A 21,795-nucleotide genomic window follows, 5' to 3' on the forward strand; every position below is an offset into this window, starting at 1 on the left:
GTCCCTATACTTAACCGCTCTCTGACAGATGCTTGTAACGTAGCAGTGCACAGGAGTTTGTGAATCAGGCTTGAACCGGGTTGGGTTTCACAGAGCATCTCAGGAGAGGCTGACACACTTTGGAGCTGTGTCAGTGATGGGTCAGCAACTTCCATATGATGGGAAGAGGCAGTAACTGCTCAGGGGTCCGGGATGCTCACAACCTACCTGAAGCCTTCTCCTCGTTGCAGTTCAATAGGTGTGGATTTGCCTGATGCATCAAAAGAAGTTTCACCAGGTTTGCCTGAAACATTAAAGGTAATTGAAATAGGAAAGATTATGCTGGATACTTAAGATTCATCAGTAAAGAATCCAAAGTTGCTATCCTCCAGGGGCACTGGTGGAATGAGAATGCATTAGCATAACCTGCTATGCTAAATGTTTCTTACTCTCTCCATTTCCTGTTTTTTTTTTAATGACATTCAAATTGTTTTATCAATTAATGCATTCAAATAAAAAATTACTCATCAAGTGGGTTAAGTCGTTGAGGATTTCAAAAGGTTCACTTAACGCCTTTCACATCGATTTTAGGGCACCTAATGGGAGGAATCATGTTACAGTGTGTTTTGTTTTAATTTAACAATTCATGAAAGTCACACTTCTTGTTACTGCCCATCCATTACAGCATCATGGACAATATGAACCTAAGGTCTAATGGACAGTTAGAAAAACTTCATCTCAAGTTATAAGAATAAAGCAACTTGATGAGAGACTAATATATTTTTTAAAGTTTATTATAAAATACATCGTACATACAAAGCATATGTATAAGGGATAGGTACCGTTGAAAGAGCAAATAATGAAATAGAGTCCAGTGCACCCAAGTTCTTTAAATGTCATTCATAGTATGTTTGTGTGTTCTTTTCCCAAATTATCCCTGTTCCTACTTCCCAGAGTTGACCACCGTCATGAATTTTATGTTAACCATTACTATGTTTTCTTTGTAAGCTTAGACCTTACTTAAGAAGTATCCCTAATCAACACATCGCTTTGGTTTCAGCTGTTTGTCTCATTTATAGAAATGAAATCCTGGTGTATATATTCTTCTGCGCTTTGCTTTCATGAATTAACATTGCATTTTTGAGGTGATGGGTTTAACCGAGCTCCATTTGTTTGTTTGACTGCACAGAACTGCATTGTACAAATACATCTAACCACCTTCCTCTCAGTGGACATTCAAGCCATTGCAACCATTTACCTATATTTAAGAATAATGTTGCTATAACTATTCTAGTTTATATCTCTTAGTGTACACATTCAAGAATTTCTTCAGGATAAATGTACTTAGGACTGAAATTGCTGGCATACAGGTCTGGTCATGTACAAGTGATGAGCTAGCTCCAATTTTTTTTCAAAGAGTTCAAGTTTACACTCCCACTGCCAACCAGAGTTCCTTTTGTTCCACATTCTATTTAATAATTTTATGACCAGCTATTTACATATTGCTAGATTCACATCCTCCCTAACACTTGATATTGTCATTTAAAAAAACTGAGCTACTGTACTGGGAAAGAAGTAGTAGCCCAGTACAGTTTAACTTGCATTTCCCTGCTGACAATGACACTGCACACCCCCTCATGTGCTTTATTTCCATTCTTGTATTTTCTTTTGTGAAATCTGTTCAAGATTTTTTTGCCCATTTATTACTGAAGTATTTTTCTTTGAATTATTGATCTATATGTTCTAGATACATTTGTCAGATATATGCATTACCAATAATTCCTCTCATTCTATGGCTTGCCTATTCATCTTCTTAAAAATGTCTTTGGATGAACAGGATTTTTAAAATTTGTTTTACTTCTGTTTATGCATAACTTTCATATATATATTTTTTTTCTTTAGCTGTTAGTGCTTTTTAGGTTCAAATAACTCTTTGCCTACTCAAAGGCCATGACAATATCATAATACATTTCCTTCTAAAAACTTTATAATTTGAACTTTTACGTCTATGGTCCATCTCAAGTGAATTTTTGTAAGTGGCACCTAAAGGCTTAAGGTTAATTTGGGTCCAGCATCATTTGTTTCTCAGCAGTATTTGTTAAAAAGACTATTTTTTCTTATTGAACTGCTTTTGAGGCAGTCTTGAAATAAGTAAAAAAAACTTATATTCTTGAAAAAAGTATCTAATGTTTTTTTCAAGATAATTTTGTCTATATAGGTCCTCTGCATTTCCATATAAACCTCAGAATGAATTTTCAATTTCTGTGAGAAAGGCTGTAGTATTTTGATTGGGATTGCGTGAAGTAAACAGATGCTAGATTAGCTTTACACGGCTGCCATAAAACATTACCACAAACTTAGCGGTTTAAGCAATAAATAATAACTATCTTACACTTCTGCGGGTCAGAGGTCTGACGCCGGTCTCACTGGGTTCAAACCAGGGCATTGGCAGCACTGTTTCCTTCCGGCCCCAAGGGAGCATCTGTGTCCTGACTCTTCCAGCTTCCAGAGGCGCCCACATTCCCTGGCTGGGGGCCCCTTCTTCATCCCCAGACCAGCAGTGTCGCACCTCTCCGACCATTTCCATTGTCGCATTTCCCACCAACCCTCGGCCAGGAACGGGTCTCTGCTCTTAGGGGCTCAGTGATCACAGTGGGCTCACCTGGGGATCCCTTCCCACGTCCAGACCTTTAACTTAGCCACAGCTGCAAAGTTCTGCCTCGTCAGGTAACCTACTGGCGGGTTCTGGCGATCGGGGTGTGGACAGCTTTGGGGACCACTATTCTGCGTTCCACAGGTACTATTCTCAGCAAAACCCACTGGCGTCCCGGGGGGAAAATTAGATGGAATCTAGGGGATAAGATAACGTCTCACCTCTTCTTCTGTACGCAGTCTAGCTTCACTGGCTCACAGGGAGCCGCGGGCAGAAGCCTCGCGCCCAGCCCTTCAGACCAGAGTTCCTGGGGCCAAATGGCTGCCCCCAGGACACCTCAGCTCTGAGGGCCGTGCGCAGAAGCACCGCCCACCACACCTTGTCCAAGATGGTGGTGGCGGGCCGTGTGCAAAACTCTGCACCCGGCACCGGAGCTGCGAGCAACGAATGCACCTGTGCTACCCGCCCCCGCACAGAACTCCAACCCCTCCCACTGAGAGATCCCTATAGCCAGCCACCCCCACACCTCTCCGTTCTCCGATCAAAGAATAAAGCTTCCCCACAGAGAACCATATTCCATATCCTGTAATAAACCACAACGGAAAAGAATATATAGATATACAACTGAATCACTTTGCTGTACAGCAGAAATTAACACAACACTGCAAATCAACTATACCTCAATAAAATGTTTAAAAAAGAATAAAGCTTCCCTGTGCTTCTGAACCCAACTCGGTCCTGTTCTATTGGTGTCAGCAGGCCAGGCAGGAGGACCCTTGTTGGGGCCCAACTTGAAAGGGTCGGTAACAGGATCTTAACAATAGTCACTGTCTCAACACGTGAATATGGCTTACCACCTCATTTATTTAGGTCTTCTTTACTTTTAAATTATATTGTTTATATTTATATAATACGGTTGTATAGTTTCCAGTGTAGAAATCTTACATGTCTTATGTAAAAACTATCCCTATATATTTTGTTTTCAATGCTATTTTTCTTTTTAATTTTGGAGATTCCTTTGGCATTTTTATTCTTTCTCTTTTCCTATGTTTGTCTTTCCATTTCTCGGTTTATTATATTGACTAGAAGGGGACTGGCTTTTCTGATCTGTGGCTTTGTTGTTTCTGTGACGTTTCTCAGTCATTCTCCACCCATGCAAGCACTCTGCTCAGACACTCCAAAGCATCTCCCCACCCATCAATCACTGCTCTTGTTAGTATTCTCATTGTAAAATTAATTAGATTTTAAACAGTTTGTGCCATTGCTAGCTTTCCCACAAGTCCACTGCAAATCAGTGTTTGGTTTTACAGAAAATAAAATATATCAATAATACTTAAATCATGTTACAGCAGACTGCTTATATTTAGGGTTTATTTTTATTTCCAAATATATACAGTTTACTAAAGACATGGATGTTCTCTCGAAATCTGAGAGACAGAATATATAGAGCAGGGTCCCAGGACATCAAAATGGGTACAGAAAAGAGTTTTGTTTTGCATCAAAAATTTGAGAGATTTGCTTGCTTTTCAACCATAGGAAAGGAAGGGAAGAAGGGAGGAAAGGAGGGAGGGAGGGAAGAAGCAAAGGAAAGGAAGGATGAAGGGAAGAAGAAAAGCAGAAAGAAAAGGAAACATGCGAAGCCAAGAATTATGTAAGATTGCCCTTGTTTTTCACAATTTTGAAAAAAAAACAGCAGTACCTAAAAGCTTTCATTTTCTGACAAAAATGGCCGATTGTAGGAGAATCTAACAATTACTTTGCATTTCTAAATTTAATCCACTCTTTACAAAACTCCAAAGAGAAACTTGGGTGATCTCTCTGCAAATCACCTCTCTCCACAGCTTCCCCTGTAACTGCAGAAAGCACTGGAGTGGTCAAAGCAAATGGTTTCCTACATGAAAATCTATGACCACAAAAGGATTTCCATTTTCTTTGGGGCCTGTAAAAACAAACATTCATGTGTGGAATGAAGAAGATTCTCTCACTTGGGGAATTCCATTTTTCTTCAAGTCGGTATTTCCCACGTGCCTCCAGTTAGAAATCAGTGAGGCGCGCCCCGGAACTAAATTAAGCAGGGCAGTACTGATGTCAATTTCAGAGTTGTCTGCAACGTTTGTTTTAACCTCAGGTAAGATCTTTAGGTAAATTACTTCAGTGTGAGTAGGTAAAGTGTGAACCCAACAAAGATTCATCTCCACTATTACAAGAACTTTATAATCACCAAAACTATCAGAGGGTAAGGTGGCTGACATTCTGTCTCTGTGTGTGTGTGCGTGTGTGTGTGCGTGTGTGTGTGTGTGTGTGTGTGTGTGTGTGTGTGTGTGTGTGAGATTCGGTGTCTCTGTGTGTGTTAAAGGAGGCCCTGCGTGGCTGATAGAAAATATATTTAAGCTGAAATTTAAACTCACACAAATGACTGGCTATGGACTTTGCTCATTCTTTGGACAACTGTATTTTGGTTTGGATAAATTCAGGAAAATTAATTCCTTGATGGTCATTTAAATTACTTCTTTAAAAAGTAAAAAAAAGAAAAACTGAGCATTCAGAGATAGTCGAATTCCTAGTCCAGAAACTAAAAGAGATTGTTTCACTTAATAAAGGGAAATTATGTTAAACGTCTTTGGGAATTCAGAATTTGCATATCCTACACTCATCGGTCCATACTCTACATCAAAATAGGTAAATGCCTCTAACTCAGCCATCTGAAAAATTTCAGATCTAAAATATAAAAAGATTCCTCTGATGAACTCTTTAGACTATTAAAGAGGTGCTGCCCATCCTGTTTTGCCCTTCATTGAACTCCCCCTCCACCGTGCGTGATCTCTTTGAGTCACCTATCACAAATCTCTATGTCCAGCGCCCCCCAACGCCCTGCTCATGCCCAGGTACTCCTGGATATCTCCTTGAGGATTTCTCCTGTTGGCCCACCACTCTCAAGGTGTGTGCTCACCCACTGTCTCTTCACACATGTGTTCAGTGATGCACTGAGACAGACAAGCATCTGCTAAGCCAGGACATTCGCTGACTCTCTCATGAATAAGTAGTAACTGAGTGCTCTGTGCCAGCCCCGTGCAGGTAAAGAAATAGACATTGTACCTGCACTCAGTTCTCACAAACTAGAGGGTCAATATGAACAAGTATAAGAGATAATTCCAGCATGTGATAAGTGATGTGGTATGGGGGATACAGGTGCTACGTAGGGTGCATGACGGGGGCATCACACTGGGATCCAGGAAGGTAGAAAAGACAGCCAGTGAACTGACAACTCAGGGGAGTCCTGCAGGGCAGGGAAGATTTAACCACTCAACAATTTCAAGAAAAGCAAAGAACATGAAAAGGATGTACATGGTGGCATATTCCAGAAATCGAAAGAAGTATAGCCATATCCTCCAACCCGGTGGGGGGAATAGGAGAAAAACAGCGGTAGAATTAAGCAGAATTCCTGGCCCATGGGGACTCTTGTGTGATGGAGTAGGTATTTTATATCAGCAGCAATGGAAAGGATGGTGGATCGAAGAGTTCTATTACATTTGCATTTAGAAAGCTCGCTGTAGCCACGTTGTTGAGAGTGGAGCGGAGGAGGGGGAGAGGACTCTATTAGGAGGCTGATGAGCTGATCCAGAGGCAGAGATGCTGATGCTCTGGGTGAAGGCAGAGGCAGTGAGGATGTACAGATTAATCGGTTGTGGTTATAACTCATACAGCTCAAAGCTATTCACTAGGGAGGAGTTTGTGGGCTCAGTGGCTTCTTAGTTATGGGAGAGGCAGGAAAACGATAATGCTCAGGTTTGTGATGAATAAATGGTGACACACAGAAGGGACAACAGACTGGGGAAAAGAAGATGATAATTCCCTTTGTACACAAGTTGGGTCTGAGGGCAGACTGATAGAGATTACCCACCAGGCAGTGGTCCTCATGGGCCGGGAACTTGAGAGAAAAACAAGAAAGGGCTTTGGGGGCTGTGATCATGTAGAGCATTTGAAGTTGCAGGTGTGAGATTCCCTAAAGACGTGTAAACATTGAGAAGAGAGGGAACCTAGGATCCAGCACTGAGTTTATCAACAGCTGATGCTCAGCGGGGTACCAGAGAGTGTTTTTTGTTTTTCTCAATGGAAAAAGACATATCTAAAGAATAAAAACTCTGAATATATCTCAATTCTTAGGTACTTGGGTAAAATGTATTTAAGAATACAAACGACTCCTTTGAACATCAAGATATGCAGGTTGTGTGATTCAAGATACTTTTGAAGGGAAGGAGATTTAGATTTTAGCATTTGTACAATTATTTACTTATCTCTTGTTGTAGCATTGCCAATCCTATTATAAACACTAAAAATATGTACAAGGCTAGAATAGAATTTTATTTTATGTACAACTCGTAAAAAGTTGTAAAATCAAAGGACTTACCGCTCACGTAACTTATTCAGTTCCTAGTTTTAAACGAGAACAGGCATCTCTTTTTTTCTCACCGGAGAAGTTAATATATTTATAAAGGCAAGTTTTAAAATATGTATGCATGTCAGTTATAAATCCCAGTATACACGTCAGTTATAAATACTGTTATAAATTATGGACTGCCTTCTCCAAAAGGCATTTATACCTGTAAGATATTTATAAGAAACTGAAGTTGTGATGAAGGTCTGTAAAAATGCCATTAGTCTCTCTAAAATGTTAGCATTTCTAAAGTTTTTTTCCCTGAACTGAGGTGTATTTATTTACAGTAAATTTCTTTAGAGAATTATAAATCTCCCATGCCTATAAATTGATATCCAAATAATACCTCTTTCTAAAATATCATTTCCAAAATGAATATGAAATGGTATTTTTACGGGTGAACAATTTTTAAAAACAATTCAAGACATCCTATGGTATTTTCTGGACAAAATAATCAAGATACAGTTTACTCAAAATCCTCCATTAACAGAAATCTCTCATTGTTTTTTGATCTAAATCGAGGAGGAGTATTCTGGGTTTGGTGTCATGTGTTCCAATGGAAAAGCCCCACTCTCTCTTTCAGTGTTAAAGCTTTGCTTCTAGTTCTTGGCTGGTGGATTTGTCCATTCAAGCCCTTCCGCTGCTCTGCTGGACACCAAGAAAGCATGCTGGGCAACACAGGTAAAGTCTCTGCTGTGTTGGAGCTTACGTTCTGGTGGAGACCCCATTGGAGTAGGTTTAATGGAGCAAAATGGAAAAGACATATGATCTTCAGACCCTCTCCTTGGCACTAAAATGTTGAAGGATTTAGAAAATACTCAATTAATGGCGAGTTATTTTCTAGAGAAGCAGAGGGTAAAGGTGAGATTGTTTTTTAAATCTGCCTTACCTGTACACTATCAGTGGCCATTTCTGGAAAACTGTGTGTTGGACATCTGTCTCTGTGAATCTAGCAGCTGGATCAATTGACCTGGACACATGGGCACAGATGGTCTGATGCATTTACCTCCATCATTCTCACCAACCTTCCAAGCTATGTAAAAATCCCCTTTTAACAGAAGTTGATGGTTCTCAGTGATTGAAGACCCTGGGGCCAGGCTCTAGGGAGGAAGAATCAGCAAGGCTGGTTAGGCTCCTACAGCCAGTGAGGGCTGGCTGGTGCTAGAGCCAGTGCCGGGCCATGGAAATCCTCAGAGCAAAGCTGGTTGAATCCCCGAGATGTGCAGAATGACCTATGGTGTGTATGTGTACGTGGGAGGAGTGTCTGGGAAATAGAAGACAAAGTAGGAACCCCCCTAAAATTATGTTTTTTTAAAGTTGGGGTCAGATATTGTGCAGCTGGTTTTGAAAAAAATGCAGCAATTGGGAAGTGTTTCTTCATTAGTTTACCATTAATCATTAATAAATGGTAAGCGCTGGGAATGTAGCTGGTACACTGGGAATACGGTAATAAAAACATTCACCTTAATTGCTCTGCATTTTGCAAAGTCAATGCAGCTTTTGAATCATATTTCCCATATAAGTTCATGACTATGTTTCTCTAGGCTGAAAACATAGTTTCAGAAAACCCAAAGTTTGGGAAATTTTTGGAATGTGACAGGTAATGGCGTGGAATACCGATATCCTCTACCTTATCCATCAGTGATTCTTCTATCTTATGGCTTTTGTGTGACAAACGTTCCAGGAAGCTTTATGAAGGAAGCAGCAGTTGTATTGGGCTTATGTGCCTTACATCAAGTTTTACAGGTCTTTCATAAATAAGTAATTTTTGTAAACAGAAGCAGTTGTTTTAAAACACACCAGCTTAGATTGATTTCTTACTGGTCCTCTCTGCTAATTATAATAAACCCTGGAAATAACAAGCAACCCAAGAAGAACTCTGAAAAGTCCAAGGAGAAAGGTGACTCAGGACCCACAGAAGGGTGAAACCATGGACGGGCAGGGTAGCCTACGTCCTTACACCCAATAGAAGAAGGCAACCCTGGACCCAGTGTTTCCCAGCCCAACCCAGCGACAGAAGGGGGCCCAGGTAGAGGCATCCCTCCCCCTTTTAAACCATGTCTCCCTGACAATATCAGGTGAATACAGCACCATGACCCTGCTAACACTAAGCGTCAGAGCAGGCACTCTTTTTCCACTGAGACCGAGATGCCCCTCCCCAAAGAGAGACAAGGGTGGCTGGGGAGGGGATGGCACCTGCAAGTGGGGGGGGGGGGGGGCGCATACTCCAGAGGCCTCCAGCCCTGAAAGTCTTTTGTCCCCGTGGAGATTCTCCTACCCCACCCAGAGACATGGGGCAGCCTGGCCCGAGGAAACGCCTTCTACCCCTTTGGGGACACCAGAAGAAACCAGTAGGAACTCCAGGGGCACCAGATAAACCAATCATACCAAAATAATACCTGGAAGGCTCTGAAAATTAAACTGTCATTGGATCCACCTCCCACTCAGGTAGACTGGAACCTGAACGCTTAACCTAAGCAGGGTGACTGCCTGCTAAAATAGAAGATGTATATAGGACCAAGATTCTCCTAGCAACATAGCCAAAATGTCCAAGAAGCAATTAAAAATCACTTATCATGGTCATACCAAAATCAGAAAATCATAATTTGACTAAGACAATTAACTGACACCAAGAGCAGGATGAATCATGCTGGAATTATTCGATGATGATTTTAAAGCAGCCATCATAAGAATGCTTTAACAAGCAATTACAAATTCTCTTGAAACAAAGGATAAAATAGAACACCTCATCAAAGACATAGAAGTTATAAGACAGAACCGAACGGAAATCACAGAACTGAAAAGTACAACAGCAAATAAAATGCATCAACTCATACCAAATATTTCATTTGACCTGCAGTTAAATAAAACAAAAACCATACACTGGGTCCTGAAAAAAACCATTTAAATGTCTGGTAACAGAAAAGTGACATATTTAGTCCAAGGCATGTTTTTAAAAAATTTTTGTTAAATCTAGTCCTATTTCCCCTGAGTTGATTCTCTTACGAAAGTGGTTAAAGGGAAACAATTAGCTCCCCTTTGCAATGATACCTGGTCCAAAATCTAAAAGCCCAGTCAGTCAAAGTGAAAAATTGGTTAAAATGATTCATTCAAGTTTGGTCGCGCTCTGCTACATTTTACCACTTTCAGATTTAGCTCCTTCCAGAAGCAATCTCTGACTACAATGGGCACATTTTGATAATTTACAGATTACCACCTCATCAGCACAGGCCAGTAAGTTGTGTTCAAGGAAAGAGTACTTGCTTATATGTTCACTTCTCTATGTTTTACAAATGACAAAACTTCTCACCCAGTGTATCCTGGGATGCTGCTGTGCTAGCATGGATTACTAATGTCCTGATGGTATACTTTTGATGCCCCGATACTCCTGGGATCCTAGTGAGACCTGGGAAACCTGGACTCCTGAGGCCAATGATTTCAGCTACATCCAGCCTTATCTCATGAACCCAACCATTCACTTATGCACACGCTCACTTGCTAGAAGCACAGATTTGGAGTTGTCAGTAGCCTGATAAAAATATTTACTGAATGAATGAATCTTTTTTTTTACAGGAAACGTCATCAGAACAAACAACGTTCTTATTAGTTTGGAAGACCTTCCTAAGCAATATGCTTTTCCTACGATGCTTGAGATGCAAATGCTTTCAATTTATTCAACAGTTGCATGACTCAAATTGTATGATGGATATTTTGCACACTGGTTAGTATCTAAGGGATTTAACTTACTATAAATTCTGTGAGTGAGATTGTTACCACAAGCTGATGTTTGGACATCAACAAGTTTAGCTTCAATCTCCATATATATGTAACCTGAGTTATATTTTCTACTATTACCACTAAGACTTTCTCTAACATAACATATTATGTATTTTTTGTAAATCAATTGTAACATTAATAAATTATTATGAACACCGCTGGATCACATTCACCCATATAAATTATTTAGAAGTTAAAGTTTGCTTCTTCTTCATGGTATATTAGTATCTAGTGAGAAATTAGTTTGTGCAGTAGTAACTCAAGATATATTAGCTACAGCCAAGCATCAATTCAGAGCAAGAACTCTGCTACCCATCCTTCATTCATTAAAATGAAATATAATTTATAGAAAAAAATAAAATATAAAATGTAATTTTGCTTTACATCTACTAACTCTAGAAAACAAACACAATTACCCTAGACTCATGAAACTGTACACTGATAAGAACTATATAATATTAAGAAAATAGTATTAAGTCCATTCTGTAAAGAATGTTTCTAAGTTTTGATTATTTCTCCAATGATTCTGACTACAACACGCAGAGTTCTGAGGAATGTAGGCTATGAATGTGTCCTTCTAAAAGTAAATGTTTTCTTTCAACCACAAACATATTTGTTTAGTAAGACGATTCCATTAAAAGTCAAGTTACATAATGTTAGTACATAATCTGAAAACAAAACAAAACAAAATATGAAATGATGCACTGATCATAAAATAATTCTTTAAAAATAACCCAGAACATTATTTTACCTGGCCGTACTTTGCTGCCAAGTGGAGTGGGGTCCAGTACTGATTATCTGCTACATTGAGATCCCCGCCATGTTCCAGGAGAAGACATACCACTTCCTTGTAGCCACTTGCACATGCCATATGCAACTGCAACGAAGAGATATTTTGTCATTTAACTTAAAAAAGCAGGGACAGCAATGTAGTTTATTCAGTGGTTGAAAGACACCCATTTAATAAAGTATCAGATCTAAAACACAGAGACCTTTTAAAAAGAACACATATGTAATTTTATTGGGTACGAGTGGATGTCATCATTCTTTGAAAAAAGGGTTATAGGTTATTTATTATTTTCCTTCTGACCCTGACAATGTGCACTTTTCCATGTAATTCCTATTTCCCTCTCCAGTGCCCCTTTCTACTATAATCTGAATACTTGTAAATACAAAATATAATATCTCAGTGATTTACCACTTCTTGCCCCAAAGTCACACGTGTACTGACTAGCTCTAAAATTCCAGCCCTGTATTTGGTGTTACAGGAGGGGGACTCAAAGATATAAATGACCACAGGAAATGTGATCATTGCCATGGCTACATACATGTAAAAGGGACAGGAGGGGCTTCCCTGGTGGCGCAGTGGTTGAGAGTCCGCCTGCCGATGCAGGGGACGCGGGTTCGTGCCCTGGTCCGGGAAGATCCCACATGCCGCGGAGCGGCTGGGCCCGTGAGCCATGGCCGCTGAGCCTGTCCGTCCGGAGCCTGTGCTCCGCAACGGGAGAGGCCGCAACAGTGAGAGGCCCCCGTACCGCAAAAAAAAAAAAAAAAAAAAAAAAAAAAAAAAGGGACAGGAGCAGTAGAAAGGATGAATTAATGCCAACAAGCTCTAAAATGATTATGTAGCTATCATTTTAATATTCTCCCAGCTGAGTTTCTCAATGCAAACTGAAGCTTAGAAATGAAGCCTCAGGAACTACCATGATGAGATCAGGGTTTGGAGGAATTTTTCAAATTTTCCTATGGGGGAATTCCTGTTTCTTGGCAACAGGTTTTATTTGTAAGTAAATTATCATCATCCTCAATTTAAACTAGGTTATTAAGTAACTACATGGTGGAATTTGTAATCATAATAATTAAGAAGAGGAATCTATAAGGAAAGGAAAAAGAAGAACTAATTTAAAAGTAGTAAAAACAACAACTTCTAGGTTTTGTAGCATGGAATCTTGTAGCTCGACTCCTTGCCATTTTTATTACAAAGACAAGATTACAATAAAGTCAAAAGGGCTTATTCAATATTAATTTTGATAAAATTCAGAAAAAAGTTTGCTCTTCTACCTTTGGACTTAATTATGCTCTTCAATCTACAGTGACGTTTATATATTTATGTTTTGTATGTACTTTCAACTACATTAGAACAACAAATAATTCAATCTAACTTAAGGTATAAACATTAAGAGATTGCCACACTTGGTTACACACGGAATTCATCTCGTTAACATTCCAGCAAACCATCCCTAGAATGATATATCCACAGCTATTTTAGAGAAATATGATTTTACGTATTTTCCTAAAGAACTCATCTTTCTCCTGCTTCCAAATTTATTTCATATTATTTGAATAATCAGTCAGTGACTGGCAAGTTACCCTGCTATATGCACTAACATCTGGATTTCAGATGCTCACTTGTAGCATAAGCCTGCATGAAGAATGGGTCCACTAGTTGGTTAGCGCCTCATACTAAGATGCGAAGTTCGTAGGATCAACCCCTTCGTGAGTAGATTTGTTTTCCATGTGGCAAAACTCCGGTTCCACCATTCAGAACTTAGCCCAACTCTCACCCAAGTCATCCCCTGAGCTACTCACGAGGTAAAGACTAAAAGGAAAACCGTCTTGGCTAACTTAGCAGCAAAGCAATACAAAGCAGGGGCTACCAGTGACATCTAGGGCAGCAGGCACATTTAATCCTCGGTTATCTCAGAATAAAAGCAAAACACCTAACTTTTTTTTTAAGTATGGTTGATTTACAATGTCGTGTTAGTTTCAGGTATACAGAAGTGATTCAGTTTTATTATATATATATATATATATATTCTTTTTCAGATCCTTTTCCCTTATAGGTTATTACAAAATACTGAACATAGTTCCCTGTGCTATACAGTAGGTCCTTGTTGTTTGTCTATTTTATATAGAGCGGTGTGTATAAGTTAATCCAAAACTCCTAATTTACCCCTCCCCCTCTTTCTCCTTTTGGTAATTAAGTTTGTTTTCTATGTCTATGGGTCTATTTCTGTTTTGTATTTAAGTTCATTTGTATCATTTATCATATGGCATATGTGTGGAATCTAAAAAAAAGGCACCAACTTTGAGTCACTCCACTTCATCACAAGAGATAACAGAATATTTAAAAATCATCCTAGTAACGTATCAGAAGTTTAGAGCCATTACTTTGATTCTACTGGCAATCAAGTTCTGTATCCTTAAGTCACTAGACCTATGGGTGGGTACCGTTTCTCATCATGGAAGTTCGACTTCAAGTTAAAAATTTTTTAAAGTGTCTATTTTCTGGGCTTCCCTGGTGGCGCAGTAGTTGAGAGTCCGCCTGCCGATGCGGGGGGCACGGGTTCGTGCCCCGGTCCAGGAAGATCCCACTTGCCGCGGAGCGGCTGGGCCCGTGAGCCATGGCCGCTGAGCCTGCGCGTCCGGAGCCTGTGCTCCGCAACGGGGAGACGACACAGCAGTGAGAGGCCCGCGTACCGCAAAAAAGAAAAAAAGTGTCTATTTTCTGAAATGGAATTTATAGTCCTGCCTTGTCCTGACCATGGCTGGACGGTATCGGTGCCAGAATGTGTAAGTGTTGATCACATGACATCTTAGAATACCCCTCTCCTGCTATGAGAACCACAGAGGCAGTGGTTGTTCCCGTAGAGAATTAGCAACAGCTTTTTGGAAGCACAGTCCTCATGGAAAGTTATCGCAAGCTGGAAATCACCTACCCAGTTACAACACAGAACAGGACGTTAAAGTGCTTTCACAAACGTCCTGCATAAAAGTTCTACATTATTTCTTCTCTTCAGAACAACCTATGGGACAGTCACCATCCCAATTTTGCAGCTGGAGAAGTTGTGGATTAGATCACTGAGGTAACTGACCCAGGGAAGCAGGGCCACCGTGGGCTGAAGCCACGTTCCTCTGATTGTCCAGCACTCACATTTTGAAACAGCAAAGGCGAGTGGACATCCAAGTTGGCCGGGCTACAAGGATAACGCTGCAGTGTGAATGCTCCTAACAAACGTTGCATTCACTCCACAGTTTATTTGTTTAAACATGCAAATGTTCTTCCTGCAAACCTCCTCTGCCTCACATACCAATTCGGTATTATAATGTGCGTCTCTAGAACACGTGCACAATTTACACACTTGCTTGTCTCCCCTGGCACACCAGCGAGGTTGGCACGGCTGTGTGTGAAGCGTGGCTTATTGCCACCTTGCATACTAATGATGCGAAGCTCATAGGATCGACCCCTTTAGGAACAGATTCGCTTCCATGTAGCAAAACTCCAGTTCCACCATTTAGAACATAGCCCCACTCTCACCCGGTCATCTCCTCAGCTGCTTATGAGGCAAAGACTTAAAGGAAAACCCTCTTGGCTTGCTTAGCAGCAAAGCTAGCCACAGCAGGAGCTACCAGTGACGTCTAGGGCGGCCGGCACATTTAATCCTAGGTCATCTCAGAACAAAAGCCAAACACCTAACTCTGAGTCATTCCACTTCATCACAACAGAAGATTTTAAAATCATCCTAATAAAAACTCAGTGAGGCCTGACTTCATGCAAGTTGGAAGTTTTCATTATTATATATGTCCAGACACTCTAATCTCTAAACCGAGGCTATGTACGGTGACAGAAAGTAACCACAAAAGCTTTATTCCCTAGATGTGACCAGAAAACTGATGACACTGGCTAAGTCTTCTTCCAGAAGTAAGGATGAAACAGTGCTACCGAAATTTAAAAATAAGAAACGAAAATAAAATTGCTTGATATTTTGCACTTCATGGATAATTATTTTCCAACAAACCAAGTAAATATGGCTCAAGGCCAGATGTGATATATCAAATTCTGTGACAAAACAGGAAAGAACCAGCTTCTTGATAACATATATACTAGTTATCAGTGCTTTGAAAGAGTATTTATGAACCTGAACTCAAGAACTCCTTTTCATATGCTCTGTAACGTGGCTTTTTTGGGGGGAACTGTATCCTTTCCTGAAGCTTTTGTTTTCTTTTAAGAAGAATATTAACATAAACTAAGAGATCTTTTTAAAAGAGCTATCTTGGTGGTGGGAGGGATAAATTAGGAGTTTGGGATTAACATATACACACTACTCTATATAAAACAAACAACAAAGTTCTCCCGTGTAGCCCAGGGAACTATACTCAATATCTTGCAATAACCTAGAGCAGAAAAGAATCTGAAAAATAATATATATATATGGATAACTGAATCACTGGGCTGTACACCTGAAACTAATACAACATTGTATATCAACTATACTCCAAAAATTTTTTAATAAAAATTTTTAAAAAGAGCTACCTTATATTTGGTTTTTTTATTGCATGTTCCTAAAAAAGGAAGAAAAAGCAACATAAAAACCATCTTACTAGGAGTTGATCCTCCTTGAGTATTCTGCTAACGGTTTCACCTCTTTTGCACATACAGTGTAACAGCGTGGGGCACTGTGCCTGATTTTGAACCACAACTGACATTCCAACGCAGGATGTGGAAATCCGTCTGCAGCCAAGACTGTCTTCTTATCATGATCAGCAACAACAGTCAGGAACACACCATCCACATGCCCTTTACAGAAAGACAGCTCCAGGAGTGGCAGCTATTAACATAATCGACCAACCAACTCAGACAAAAGAATCAAAGAATCTGCTATTTGCCAAGTGCTGTGATCCTCAGGGAAGGACTTCCCGTTCACTGTGACTTTCTTCGTACAAAGCGTCACAACCTCAATAACAAAACAAGATTTAGTTATTACAGAATAATGATATGCCACACTTGTGTTCTCTGTTCAATAAAAAAAGTGACCAGGAATGTCAAAATTGCAGATGGTTGAAAATGATAGCAATTTATTGCTGTGTATTGATTCTTTTAATAGCTTATCTTCTGAGGTATGTAGGTCCTTTTATTGAGCGGGGATTGAAGCCCATGTGCTGTTTTTATTTAGCTGTGATTTCCAAAAAAAACAACATGAAGTTGTAATATCTTCTGCCAAACAAAGAAACACAGACTCCACTGGGTTTTTACTATGCATTAGATGTGTTAATTAACGTAGTTCCTGCCTTAAATGAGCTGTTAATTAAATAGCCCACTCTCGTCTGGATTTTGACCTCACCGTTCCACCAAAGCCATCCCGATGAGAAGACCGAGGACGCCCAAGTTACCAAGTCTGGCAGCTGAGTCTCCACCTCCGTCTCCTTGACCTCTCAGCAGTGTTACCTTGATAGTTAATCATCCCTCCTCCTCACGCTTTCTTTACTGGGCTCCCGGGACATCTCATATACTCTCGGTTTTCCTCCCACCTTGGGAGTTCCTCTTCGCATCTCATTTCTGGATCTTCCTCTTTTCCTGCTCCATGGCTCAGTCCCCAATCCTCTTTCCTTCTGTATCAAATCAGTGACTTCATGCAGGGTCAAGGCCCTCAACAGCATGTACATGCTAAAGACCCCAAACTGCTTGTCCAGTCCAGGCATCGCCCAAATTCCAGACTCCAGTATCCAACCACAGACTCGGCACCTCCATGACGTCGGCCAAGAGGCACTTTTAACTTCACATTTCCAGAATCCACCCTGATCCTCCCTGCTCTGAGCCCAGTTCTGAGCCTTCTCTATCTCATTCGGTGTCAACTCCATCATTCCAGTTGTTCAAACTAGAAATACCAGAGTCATTCTCAAGTCTTTCCGTCCTCTCTCATCACATTCCGGTCAGGAAATCCCAATGGACCTTCTTTCAATGTAGACTGAAATGAGTCACTTCTCATCACTCCAGCATCTACCATCTTGGTCTGAGTTGCATCATCGCTTGTTAGATTAAAGCAAAAGCCTTCTAACTGAACTCTCAGCTTCACCCTCGTCCTTTGACAGTCCGTCCTTATCACAGCAGTCAGAATGAGGGATCCTTTTAGAACAGGAGTAGGATCCTCTCTTCAGAACTCTTCAATCTATTCTCATCTCACACAGCGTAACTGCCACAGTCCTCGCATAGGCCCACAAGACGCTGTGTGATCTGGTCCTGGTTACCCCTCTCCTCCTGTTTTCCCTGCTCATCCACGCTAGCCTCCGCGCTGTTTATCAATCACGCCATACCTGGCCCTGCCTCAGGGCCTTTGCACTTACACCATTTAGCCTGGAATGCTCCTCCTTCACACCTACAGTGTGCGCAGACTTCTTTCAGGCCATCACTCGGAACTCTTCTCGAGAGTGAGACCTTACCTGTCTACCTACGCAAAATGTCAACTGTATACCCAGCATGCCCCGTCTTGTTTTACTATTTCTCATTTGCATTTATTATTAGTAATATGCTATATATGTAGCTCATTTATGTTGTATATTACCTGTCTTCCCCCAATGAAATGTGAGTCCATGACAAGAGGACTTCTGTGGTTTTGTTCACTACGATTTTGTTCACAGGTCACGGTCAGTAAATAGTTCCTCAATAAACTAGTTGGAATGTTTTTCCATTTGAATGTGTTATTTTTCAATAAACTCTAAACATGCTCTGTTTTCTTTTCCTGCAGCTTAGAGTTCCATTTTTGATAGTCTTCTGAAATTTACATTCCAAAGGCCAACATCAGTATCTAGGAAGATGATTCTATCGAGAAGTCTCAAGGCACTTACTTTGCACTTAATAAGTCTAGAAAGCTGTCACGTGTCACACAACTCATATCCATTTGGTTACATTGCTTTCCTCATCTACCGTGCTCAACCTCACACCATATTTTCCCCAAGTTGTAGAAACTGGACCACTTTCTAAAATTGGTTCCAACCAAATTCTATGCACCCCGTGCTTCAGAGCTCATAATCCCTTCTGCTGCCCTAATTTACTTTCCTGAAACTTAATACATTTATGTATTTCCACAATCATTCATTTTAACCCCAGCATGCCCAGCCCAGGTAATTTTTATGGGTCAATAGGACCAAACGTTCTTATTTTGGTGATTAGACATTGTGTTTACATTAAAATTAATCCAAATTTAATTGCTGTGTGTTTAATTTTCTGCAGCTGTGCCTGATAGCAAAAAAAAGAAAAGGAATGACAGGAGTTTGCTTGAATTTAGAAATTCATTCATCAGAGTAACTCAGTTTCTTTTGCTTAAAATTAAAATGAAAACATTCTCCTGTAAGTTCCATCTCAAAAATCACATTGACAAAATAATGGATAAAAATTACTCTAAATTTGTAGGAAAAACATGCATACAAGGAAGGCTTAAAGAGAATATATCAACAGATAAACTTTGGGTGATGGTATAAGTGATTTGCATTTTCCTCTTTGCAAAATTTCTGCAATAAATATGTATTACTTTTAAATCAGAAAAATAAAAAACATTATTTAGAAGTTAATTGTGTATAATTCTATGTTTTAGAAATCAACGTACGTTCTCAACTTAAGCAGTGTCTCCTAGTGAAGCGTGGAACTTACCAGTGTTACGCCATCATTATTTTTCTCATTAACATTTCCTCCACATGACAAGAAGTGTTTGACGTCTGTTAGCATACTCATTGGTCTCTGAAGCTTCATCTGCCGCAGTGATGTCAGATCCACTCCTAGGGGGGAAAAGAGCCTTTTTCAAACAGAATGTACACTGCTCCTCAGCTGCAGGGGGTAAAAATTTAATTTTATCTCATATTTTTCAACGTGTTCCTTCTTCTTTGAAGCTCCTCTTCCAATCTGAACTCTCACTCAAAGCATCCGTAATTGTTTCTCTTGGCATGCAGTCTTATTTCCAGCTAGAGTCTTGAATAATTTTCCTCTTATTATATCCCAAAATGTGATAGGATGCCTTACCCATGGCAGGCTTTCAGTGGATTTCTGTTTTAGTATAAATCATCAGCATAGACTGCCCAAAGTATGGTAAAGTACCTGCACTGAATTGAAATGAGTTGTAAAGACATACTTTCTGTTCCCTATGATTTTCCTCATTAAAATAGTTGCTCCTAAAAGCAATGCAGTGTCCTGGAATAGAAAAAGGATTTAGCGGGAAAACTGGAAAATTCTGAATAAAGCCTGTAGTTTACTTAATAATATTGTACCGATGTTAACTTCTTAGTGTGGATGAATACAGCACGGCTGTGTACATTTGTAACGCTAGGGGAACCTGCATGAAGGGTATCTGGGACCTCTCGGTACTATTTTTGCAACTTTCCTTCAAATTATTTTTTAAAGGATGTTCCAAATGATGGTTTCATGACTCTTAATGTTAATAAGGAGAAATAAACTAAAATTGATGAAGACTGATAGCCCGGGCTTCAATGAGGTGGGTGGTTTATGCAGAGAAGACTCAGCTCAGCTCACCTGCTTATACCTCTATCCAGTATATATTTCAACCTGAGCTTTCATGGTGGTGTAATCTCCACGGTAGCGTATATCTCTGCATTTCTGCATCCCCTGTTCCTAACGTTGGTTCCTGGACATAATAGGTGTTTACTAAGGGGAAATAATCCACCTCATTCCAAGTGAAAGTAATAATAACAGTCATAGTGAGATCAATGATGTTGATGAAGATGATTCTGCTGCTGCTGAGGAGATGACATCTGTCCCTCAGCAAGTGTTTGCTATGAGCCAGCCACACTTCGGAGCAATTTCTATCTCTTATCTGATTGAGTCCTTGCCACAAACATGGAGAGAGAGCAGTGGGCTAGAGCAAAAAGGCTGGAGTGATCCTCCTGGCTGTGCCTGGTCTGTGGCCGACCTCCCCAGGGTGACTCCTGGAGAGTGACTTAGCCTGACTGTCTGTATCCTCCGTCACTCAGGTAATACTACATATCCCAAAGGAACAAAGCTATGGGTAACGTTTATAAGACCTGTCTGCGTGGCACAGCGCAGCACGGTGCCCATCGGCTGTCATGTCCCCCTAGAGCGCACCACGCCTGCCTCCCTGCATCCCTTGTTCTCCCAGCCTGTGTCTTGCACTTACTATTTGTGCCAGTGGGGGCAGGTAACTTATCCTCTGCCTCAGTTTCCTCATCTGCAAAAGGGGCTGACAGTTTATTTCACCAGTTGTCGTGAGAATGAGTCAAAACACATACAGCATATAAAACAGGATTTAGCTTGCAGGTGGCACTCAATGAAAGGGACCTGTCATTTCATTATCAGTCAGCCTTCTGGTACATGGATCACCTGCCACGCATTTAGGAGTGTTTTTCTTTACAATAGGGAGGCAGGGAAAAACCAAACAAAATAAAGCCAAATGCAGTATTTGAATAGCGTAGCTTGTTTCAAACACTCAGTTCAAAGCAAACCCATTTTAGTAGAAACGTGAATGAGAAACACCAAAACCGCATCTCAGCTTCCTCATCATCAGAAGCCATTGCGGAAGAACTAACAGATTTCCCTAATAGGCACGTTGGAGGTTTCTAAACAACCAGCTAAAACTGGCACTCTATTCCTATTTTTAGGATTATGGAATTTGACACGTGAGTAATATCTGGAAAACACTGTTTCTCAGATGTCAGTGTTCAATTTTGCATATGCTGAAGTAGCAGAAAAACCTAATGGCTGCCCTACCCTAAGGCCATATTATTTTAACTTTTATAATATTGCATGTTTACTGAAGTGGTATGCATCTTTTAGAGAATTATTTAAACATGTAATTAAAATTGAGTGATAAAAAAAGAATAGGGCTCAAAGATGAAAGACACAAATTAAAAGAGATTAGCTGTCACTCATTTCAGACTCATGCACATTACAACATATTAGGTGGAAACAATCTATTTCTGGTGACTGTTGTGAAGATATGAGGGGAATATTATGACATTGTACCCCCTTATTTTAAAACTTTATTTTGAATCAAATATGATACCGATTAAGATGTGATTTTTAGATTTTTTTCCGACATGTTCGGGGAAAAAAAAACCCACAGATCTATTTTTGGTAAGACAATAGAATGGAAATTCCCTCACTTCTTGGTCAAATTTCTTAAGATGCTTCTGGAAAAAAGCCAAACAA

The 21,795-nt window shown here is 40.2% G+C and overlaps 1 protein-coding gene across 2 annotated transcripts in view; it reads right to left on the minus strand.

The window, feature by feature from the left end:
• Nucleotides 1-21,795, minus strand: part of MYO16 (myosin XVI) — a 478,842-nt gene that overhangs the window by 294,134 nt on the left and 162,913 nt on the right. For both annotated transcript variants that reach the window (XM_033435062.2, XM_033435063.2), the window contains exons 6-8: nt 19,270-19,394; nt 11,596-11,721; nt 208-283 (exon numbers count right to left, since the gene is read on the minus strand). In XM_033435062.2, the coding sequence (XP_033290953.2) occupies nt 208-283; nt 11,596-11,721; nt 19,270-19,394 (327 nt within the window). The remainder of the gene's footprint in view (nt 1-207; nt 284-11,595; nt 11,722-19,269; nt 19,395-21,795) is intronic.

Source organism: Orcinus orca, chromosome 18 (genome assembly GCF_937001465.1).
Source record: "Orcinus orca chromosome 18, mOrcOrc1.1, whole genome shotgun sequence".
Lineage (NCBI taxonomy): Eukaryota > Metazoa > Chordata > Mammalia > Artiodactyla > Delphinidae > Orcinus > Orcinus orca.